The sequence below is a fragment of the Poecilia formosa genome, unplaced genomic scaffold (assembly GCF_000485575.1).
Source record: "Poecilia formosa unplaced genomic scaffold, Poecilia_formosa-5.1.2 Scaffold94, whole genome shotgun sequence".
NCBI classification, from domain to species: Eukaryota; Metazoa; Chordata; class Actinopteri; order Cyprinodontiformes; family Poeciliidae; genus Poecilia; species Poecilia formosa.
This window is the reverse complement of record NW_006800033.1, coordinates 1,928,115-1,937,836: the sequence shown is the minus strand read 5'-3', so window position 1 is coordinate 1,937,836 and position 9,722 is coordinate 1,928,115. Positions and strand designations below refer to the sequence as shown.

The 9,722-nt window shown below is 36.7% G+C and overlaps 1 protein-coding gene across 1 annotated transcript; it reads left to right on the top strand.

Annotated features, from left to right (window-relative positions):
• The first annotated feature begins 683 nt into the window (after positions 1–683).
• LOC103142236 (ADP-ribosylation factor 1-like) lies at positions 684–6,921 on the top strand. Its single transcript, XM_007558185.2, has 5 exons — positions 684–786; positions 3,794–3,948; positions 4,045–4,155; positions 4,273–4,397; positions 4,774–6,921. Exons 2-5 carry the CDS (start codon positions 3,804–3,806, stop codon positions 4,933–4,935), a joined length of 543 nt encoding a protein of 180 aa, XP_007558247.1. The 5' UTR covers positions 684–786; positions 3,794–3,803; the 3' UTR covers positions 4,936–6,921.
• Positions 6,922–9,722: the final 2,801 nt, after the last annotated feature.

Genomic DNA, 9,722 nt, shown 5'->3' with positions numbered 1-9,722 from the left:
ACTATTATTTATATGTAATTCTTTCACTCTGTCAAAGTGAGATACATCCCAAATCTTCCTTTTTTGTTTTGAAGGTTTCCTAAAGACACGATGTGAGGAAGAAGTGGGAAATATCTTTAAAGAGAGACGGATTCACAGCACAGCACGGATGAATCTCGCATCGGATTTTGGACTCAGTCTCAGCTGCTGAATCACTCTGAAGCTAGAACTCGTCGGCTGAAAAACATATCTATATCTATATATATGTATGTATATGCATATATATAGATATATATATCTATATATTATTCAGTATTAATCATTATTTATTTGTCATTATTATCCTTTTTTATTTCTGTTTGTATAGTTATATAAATATGTATTGATATTACTCAATAATTTATTAAATAAATCATGAACGGCTGTGTGCTTTGTAATATGCTCATCATACATCAATATCAGAATATTCCATTCCTATTCTATTGTTATAGCCACTAAGCATATTTAAATATGCTGAATTATGTATTAAAAACATACTTAAACAATACAATTGTTTATAAATGTAGTTTTGATAAATGCGCTGATACGTCATTGTGCCTGCTAAACACGTAACGCTGAGTGGAGTGGTGTACCGCTCCAAGATGGCCGCCCTAAATCTCGTCAGCGACAATAGGCGAGAGCGGACCATGAGGCGTCTATTCTTATATTACGTCTATGAAGAAAAAGCGGGGGAGGATGACGACAACCGGAAATCGCCATTTTCCAGTTGAGCTGTAACGGAAGAAAGATCGAGAAACGTCTACAAAGGTAAATTTGTTATTCAAATATTTAAACAATCGCGGTTATCAAATAATCCTTTATCAACCTATTATTAAAAATGTGTATTTGTACACGTTTGTTTTTTATTACGGATGATTCTTAGGCGTCGAAGCCAGACATTTGGAGTTCGTTAGCTGTTTTTTTTAACTTCAACGGGAGTGCTTTGTTGTGTTTTCATTCATACATTTAATCCTTAAATATACCCTTATTTTTTTATTTTTTATTTTTACCAGTTTTTGTTGATTTAGCAGCTTCGCAGAAAAAGCCTTGGACAGTAACCAGTAATTTATTGTCAGTTCTGGATCCTTGTCGGCTAACAAGCTAACACTGGTTAGCTGTCATTTTAACAGTCAATTTGTTCTCTTTTTGATCAGCGTGCCCACATAATATAGGTTTTCGAAACTGTTTACTTTCCAGATTGCGTCTATCCTAAAGTTACAAATTCTAGATAAGCGTACTGGCACATGTACAAACCGCAGCAATATATTTGTTAGCTAAGCATTTGGTTCGATGGGGGTTGTAATCAGCTGACGAGGTTTAGCTTATGAATATGTAGAGAAAAATGCAGATGTTTATTTTCACACTTTTTGATATCATGATAAAGCTACAAGTGGAGTTCCTCCTACGTTTCAGTTTAAGTCATCAGCTTTCTCTCATTTATACCTAAATGATCGCCACTTAAACAAAAGTGAAACTATTTAAGATATGTGTTCCGCTAAAAGAAAAACGTTTATAAATGCAGACAGAACTGACAAGTTTATAAAATGCAACTTTACCCATTTCTGTCCAAAGGCAGATTCCTTTGTTGAAATTGAATCTCTGTTGAATGATAAAAGCAATTATTTTCCGATTCTTCCTCATTGTAAGGATTTCTGGGTGATGCATCATTTTTGAATGGGCACAAGTTTACGAAATAAAAAATATAAAAAAAAAAATATTTCAAATTTTCGCTATTACATGACTTTATTCACTTTTACAAAACAATAAAGCTATTGTCAAAACTCATATTTGAAAAACTATTTTGAATACATTTTATAATATTTTTACTTTTTCAGCTAAAGGTGAATCAGTAGTTTTTTTATGTGTGTCCTACTGGTTAATTCAGCTATTAATGTGACTGTGTTGTTTCAAGGCTTTCTAAGAATTACTATGTGGGTGGCACCTATCACACACCTCAGGGGACTCCCACATTAATTACAGTGATATTTTTAACATAAATGAATCAGACACTTTGTAGTGGGCTTCTTTGAGCTTGCTTGATGTGCATCTCCCTTTACTTGTTCGTTTGCCTCATGTCATTAGCTAATCGGAAGTCCTTAGTTGCCATTGGCATGTAATCTTGATATTTATTAGGAGTGCATTGACATGAAAATGTGGACCAGTATCAGTATCTGATTTTAATTTTGTTGCCATAGCTGGTATGTCATGTTTACTGATATAAATGTATTTTCATACTCTTCTTGACACCATTAATAAAAAAATAAAAAAAACAACTACTGCTGACATTGTTTATCTGCTTTGTTTAGACATTTCACATGTTGAAACAAACGTGTTCCCTCCAAAACACATACAGAAACAAGATGGGGAATAAAACTAAGTTTTACGTAGGGTCTGATGCAGATTTGTTAAAAAATTGCTAACTTTGACTGATACTGTAAGAAAATAGTCTGACAATTCTGAACATTGCATAACACAACCAGTGGCAGAATGTCGCATCAAATTTTGTATGGCATCTGGAACGTGGAGTTTCGTTTCTTTTTAACAAAACTAGAAGCTTGGCGCTCAATCCAGGCGGTCTGTGTGGAACACTGTGGCATATTTTCAAGGAATTTGCTTCCTTCAGCTTTGAGGTCCTTATCTCTGTTACAGTCTTGACCTGGAGCATGGAGCAGCGCAAAACAAGCTTAGACATGCTTTCCCCGATTTATCCACAAACTTTGTGTATGTAACCTTCAAGACACGGCAACAAAACCGTGGAAGGGAAACGAGAATTTAAATGCGTTATTTTTTGCTGTGGTTTATGTCATTTTGCAATTGTTCACTGGTCAAATGAAATGTTAAAATGTGGGGTAAAAAAAAATGTGAGGAAGTTATCTGGGTGCTGTTTGTAAAGATAAGGTGACTATTATCAGATTGGACTTTAAGGAAGTTGTGATTAACCCAGTTCAGTTTGTTAATAAGTACATTTCTGTACTCAAATCCTTTGTACACAACAGTAGAGATGAGATGGACATTAACATTGATACTAGCCTATATTGATGTCATAGAAACACATTATACATATTTATTTATTTATTTATTTTGCTCGGTTTAAAAAGTACCTTTTGTGTAACTAAGACAGTAATGAACTGCATAAAAAAAAACCCACCACTATGGAACATGAGTGGAAGTAGGATCCAAAAGGAATGGATGTGGTTATAGATTTAATTGTGGAAATTATAGTGACGATGGTCATGTCAATAGATATGATGTGCAATTCTTCTCTGTGAAGCAAAAGGGAGAAAAATATTTCTCAAGTTATTTTATTTATTTAAAAAAATGTGTCATATCATATTTTATGGCACCTTCTGACTGAACGAAATGAAACCCATTCATTCGTAAGTTCGTCCTTGAGTATTCAAGGGTTTCCTAGGGGCAAATGTATGAGGGGGTTTTCTTCTTCATACTTTTCAAGTAAATGCTTTTAAGGCAAATTATTTTTGCTGTTTTGTCAACGACAGCTTCAAGGAAATCAAGCGAATGACAGAAGTGTGTTTTGCAGTTTCATTAATGTGCAAAAAAAAAATACAGGAAACGACAACAACCAGCAACTGTCTGAAAGCGTCTTTAAATAAACGAAAGATGAATTTGGGCCAGAGGATGTGACATTTAAGATCATGTACATTTACAGGTCATACCTTACAGACACCATCTGTAAGTTTTAGTTGAAGGCTGGTTCTGTTTAGCCACCAGCCATTTTAGAGACGTTAACCTTCAGTTTTGTGCGTCTCTGCAGGTACACCAAGATGGGGAACTTTTCCAGCCTCTTTAAGGGACTGTTTGGAAAGAAAGAGATGCGGATTCTGATGGTCGGACTAGATGCTGCCGGTAAGACCACCATCCTGTACAAGCTCAAACTGGGAGAAATCGTTACCACCATTCCTACCATCGGTGAGTCGTCTTCCGTCTCATTATTACTTTATAGCTCGACGCCTACATTTTACATCGGCTCTGAAAATATATGTATATATTTTTTCTTGTTCTAAGGTTTTAATGTTGAGACTGTGGAATTCAAGAATATCAGTTTTACGGTTTGGGATGTTGGTGGCCAGGACAAGATCCGGCCCCTCTGGAGGCATTATTTCCAGAACACACAAGGTGAGAGATGTGATGTTTCTACTCTGTCGTCTCAGCACCAGCACTTTTCTGCTAAAACTTCCTTTACATTTGAAAGTTCTTTGTTTTCCTCCCTCATATAAATCCTCTTCTTTTCAGGCCTTATCTTTGTGGTGGACAGTAATGACAGGGAGCGAGTGGGCGAAGCAAAGGAGGAGCTGATGCGAATGCTGGCAGAAGATGAACTGAGGGATGCCGTGCTGCTTGTGTTTGCTAATAAACAGGTTAGCTTCCAACATGGACCTCCACAGAGGTTTCTTTCCTGACCACAACTCATAAAGTGACTTAATGTACTTAGCAAATATTTAAGTTTAGGCTAAACGTTGTTCTTCAGGTGGTGTTTCGTTGGTCACTTTTGATTAAAAGGTCTAAAACAATTAGACTAATTATGCAGGTTTCGTGTTAAATGGCTTATTCAGGAACACCAGTGAATTCAGTTGTCCTAGTCTAATCAGGTTTAACATTCGGCTGGTCACGTGCATCCAATTCTCTCCGTTCATATCGGACAGTGTAAAACTTGCCTTAAATTTGCACGCGAAAATCTGACCCTTTGTTTTGTTTTCATCGTCATCTTATTGATTTTTTTTTTTTATCTGGTAGGATTTGCCAAACGCCATGAACGCAGCTGAGATCACAGATAAGCTGAGTCTTCACTCTCTCCGTCACCGTAACTGGTACATCCAGGCCACATGCGCTACCAGTGGAGACGGGCTGTACGAGGGTCTGGACTGGCTTTCGAGCCAGCTAAGGAACGCAAAGTGATCCATTGTGCCGCGTCTCCATCTGCCAGCTCTGCCTGCAGTGTTTCTTGGGAGGCTGCACATGGCCTAGATGTACTTCTTTACTCTCCTCTTTCCTCAGTTTCTTTTATTTTTTATTTTTTATTTTTTTTTGGAGCTTTGGCCAGTGCGCCCCTACATCAGTGTACTGTATGTGTGTGTTTGTATAAGTATTTTTGAGTGAATGAATGAATGTGCAGAAGTGGCAGCAGTCCTGCTGTGCCTTGAACACAGTTAGCTCTCAGTCACTTCTCATTCCTCCAGTGCCAGCAACACCCAAAGGCTGCTGGTATCCGTAAAGCAAAAAGCAATGCACGATGCTGAGTGCTCTGTCCTCTAAAAAAGAATGTCTAAGAAAAAAAAAAAACAACCAAAAGGTAATAATTCAGCTTTTTTTATTTGCTGGGAGCTTTTCCAACATCAGTTTATTCACCTAGAAAAAGATGCTTTGTGTATCATCTAACAACCTAGAACAGTTGAGGATGAAAACAAAATTTTAAATGTCGCTATATATTTAAGATCAAAGACATAAAAGCACGCAACAACCGTTTAGTTTTATCTTTTAACTCCCTAGTTTGCAGGTTTCTAGTGATCAGAATGTAAATGTATTCGGTGCCAATTTATGTCAGAATGTTCTAATGGGCGGAACCTTCTTCCATTCAGTTCAGACGCGTGTCTGATATTAAGTATTTCTTTTTGGCCTCATTTGTCTTTTGACTAAATCGTATTTGTTCCGTGTAAAAGATCCACTGCGACTGGATCTGGTGACGGCAATAAATGTTGCAGCGCATGTTTACATATATGGAGGAGTGTTAACTATTGCATGGTTCGTAACCTTAAGGCTTGTGTGGGTTTCAGCTCCACAGAGCCAACTGCTATGACAACTTGCTCCCACTCTGGCTCTTTATTTAGAAGTAGACTTCATTTGCTCTTGTAAGTACAGTAGTTCATTGGTTAGGGTCTGATGATTATAGCTATTCTATTGTTATTGGGTTTTTTGGGGGGAGGGGGGGTTTCTTCATGCATTTCCTGGTTTATCTTAGTCTGAGCTGCTGGGTGTGCTGTCCTTTTGAGTTTAACCTTCTCGGGACCAAGTTAGTTGCAGAAAAGTCTCATTATGTTCTGTTTTGGATGTGTCTGCATTAGGAGGTTTGCAAGTTCCTTTTTTTTTTTTTTTTAGTTTTCGTTATTACTGTGTTAGACGGTACATGTTGAATAGGAAGTGTATAAATCAGCCTTACAAATACATATTTAGTGCTTCAAGCTTCTTGCTTCAGGGCAGAGTTACTTCCTCTGCTCATTTACAAGAAATGATTTTACCGTATTTTACAGCCACATCAGCTTGCACAATACGGACTTGTGTGATGACGGCTGTTTTATCTCTCGGCCATGGCAGTGAACTCGCATGCAGTAACACTCTCCATTGCTCTACACCAGCAGATAGTTGAATGTGCCAGTTAGTTTAACCAGAGTAGTCACTCCAATTTGTCCCAAAGTCCTCTGCTATGAGAAATGAAATCAATCTTGAACAGTACACACTGAGTGAAGATGCCTGCACAGTTATGTTACACTGACCTCAGAAGGGAGCTTCAGGTTCCTTTTTTTTTTTTTTTTTTCTACAACTGGATATTTCAATGTTTTGGGATCATTATTATTATTTTTTTTTTACGTTGTAATATCTTTGTACTTGCGTCACAGTATATCTTACAACGGTTTAGTCCAGTTGAAAACGTAAATGGAAAGAATTTGAAATTATAATAAACTGTTATTAAAGTGTTAACTTGATGTCTTTTATCATCTTATTTGGTCAGATCTGAAGCTTTAATTTGCAGCATCATTTCTGTACAAAAGACTTGTGTTCATATTTCTTTATCTCATTTTTATGCTTTTTTTTAAATAATTAAAAAAAAACCTTGTCCTGTAACACCGAATAAATGCACTATAATAAAGAGAATCTCTATTGTACACTTTTTATGGTATCCTCATTTATATATTTGAAAGATTATTGTACTTTTGGAATGCTTTAATACAAATTAGTATTTTCAAATAAAATTATCTTCACGCCTACTGGCATTCATTGCTCTAACTTTATATTTCAAAACGGCTGACATTCCTTGCTATTGCCGCTAGAGGGCAGTGTATTATTAAAAACCTTGGTAACATGGCGCTAAATATCTTTACAACACGTAGAATATGTTCTGAATGTTCTGTAAAACAGCTTATGCGAAAGAGTGAACTCGCTCACGCATGTCAGAGTACCGGTAGTTTGAAATTACATCCTTCTTACAACATTCACTCGTCAGATCTGTATCGACTGTAATCCCATCAGTGGTTTGAACATTGTGCACAGTTTGAGATGAGAAATCGACTCAGTAGAGAAAATGTTTTCTGAATCCTCAGCTGTAAACCAGTCTGTGCCGTTGTCTGCGTTAGGACAATAAATCCTTTGCTTACTGACAGAAATCAGTGGTTTAAAGGGGGATTTCTAATTCTCCCACTGTCAACACACCTCACTTCACCCTCCATTTCTGCACCATCTGAAATTCAGGTGGCCAACTCTCCAAAGAGTTGTTACCTTGGCAACAGCACCCTATGTATTTATAGGGAGTAAGTAAGCAGATGTTAAAAAGGAGTGCAAGGGACCAGACATGGACCATGATGTGTCTCCTTATATAGCTTTAAGAGCACAAGCAGGAGTAGAAGCTGAATGAGATCACACACATTTAATTTGACACGGCTCCTTAATTAAGAAGACTAGCATGATCAGATCCTAACAGCAATAATTTCTCACCTTGCATTAGCAGCTGGTGCCCTCACTCCTGGAATTGCAAGGTGCTTAACGACCTAATCGAGGTCTTTTTTTTTTTTCTTTAAAACTTGCTTGGTAATTGAAGTGGAGCTGAGGTAATTTTCTTGTCTCCCCAATGCATCAGAGTCCATTTCATTTCTCTGTTACATTTGCCATTATCCCATTTTTCCCCTGACCCTTTCTTTCTCTTGCTCTCTGTTGTACTCTTACTGAATTGAGCTAAAAACTATTAGAATAAGATGTACATCACACACAGCATTGCACTTGACCTTTAACAGGTGCCCTGGTTCCACTAAGTCTCATTCAAAAGAGTGACATCATGCTTTTTAGTTTCATAGCATATTAGCTCTAAATTTGTGTATAAATGGAATTTTCAGCATCTCTTTTGTTATAGATGTCTGCATCACCATGAACTCTGAGTTGGATGAATAATGTACTCAGGTAATGAAGAGTGAATCTCGATTCTTATGTCTAAAATACTTCTATATTTAATATGAAACTCATATACAAGTTCATTACACGCAGCATGATCTATTTCACCCATTTATTTCTGTCTTTTGCAAGGTACTGTTGCAGTACAGCTAATGAAAACCCAAAGTTCAGTTTCTCTGACAATTTCAGTTTTAGATTGTAAGAAAGGTCATTGTAAGAAAGATATTTCACAGAAATGTTTTCGTACTCAAATCTATGTCCATGCGCTGTACAGTATTTTAGCTCAATACTCAGTTGAAGCTTTTTAGCAGGGGTCTCTGCATCAATGCAACATGACGGTGGTCAGCCTGTGGCTCTCCTGGGGTTTTAAAGAAGCAGAGGTTGCTTTAATAACAGCATTCAGCTTTCCTGCATTGTTGGCTGTGGTGTCTCTCATCTTCCTGTTGGCCACATCCCATCAATTCTCAAAGAGGTATTATATCAGACCGGTCAGTCCTTCACAGTGATACTTGGGTCATTTATTAGTTATTTAGAAGGAGGAGAGTTTGGTTTCAGCATGTACTAAACAACATATACAGGTTAAGGTATTTTTTGATGTATGTCCCTTGCTTAGCTTTGATAACATAACATATATTTAATAGATGATGTTATGTTTTTGCTGTTTGATAATCTGCCACTAAATCTTTTGAATTAAATCATTGTTTGTCTAAATTCAAGCTCTGGAAACTGACACAGTTTTCGTCTATGTTTACGTCTATGTTTAATCTAAAACAATACATTATGAAACCATACTGAAACACTAAAAATAGAGAAATGTTATGTTGAAGCATATGCCATGTCCGTGTCAGCTACATACAAAACAGTGTCATTAGCATACATATGAAAAAATCCACCAGGACGAATTGGAAATTACTTATGGACACATTAAAAGTAAGTGGACCAATAACTGAGCCTTGGGGTACACCCTTCATTTGGAAGTAATGCGATATAATTTAAGCCACTTTAAGGAAAACTTCTCAATCATTTCTGATTGAGAAGTGAATCGAAATAACTAAAAAATAACTGTGTACCTCCCTCTAATTTACTGAATGGGCTTTGCTTCACAAACATTTAGAAGCTGAAGTTATCATTGTTCTTTGTGCATGTTTTTTTTTTTTCGACCCCATTTTTTCATTCCGATTAACTTTCCATCAATATGTTTGAATGCAGCACTCTGTGAAAAGCCTTTTTTTAAAACAGTGATCTCTTGAGGCTTGCCCTCCTTTTGGGAAGTGTTGGTGACCTCTTCATTGTTGTGTAGGCCAGGAAATTGGCCATGACATCACATTTCTGCATGAAAATCTTTTTTAATGAGTCTTTATTTAAAATCTCTGTGAACTGAATTTTGGGGTTGGTGTAATGGATCGTAAAAATTAACATAAATGTCTGGCGAATATCACATTTTGTGTACTAAATCGCCTACTATGTAGTACAGAGTGTACTACATAGTATACGACTTTTGCTTTTTGAAAGGAATAACTAAAATAGAA

Bases quoted from the DNA above. Each gene is read 5' to 3' on its own strand.
- LOC103142236 (XM_007558185.2), top strand. From the start codon at position 3,804: ATGGGGAACTTTTCCAGCCTCTTTAAGGGACTGTTTGGAAAGAAAGAG. The intron at 4,156-4,272 runs GTGAGAGATGTG...TCTTCTTTTCAG, and splicing joins TTATTTCCAGAACACACAAG to GCCTTATCTTTGTGGTGGAC. The intron at 4,398-4,773 runs GTTAGCTTCCAA...TTTATCTGGTAG, and splicing joins TTGTGTTTGCTAATAAACAG to GATTTGCCAAACGCCATGAA.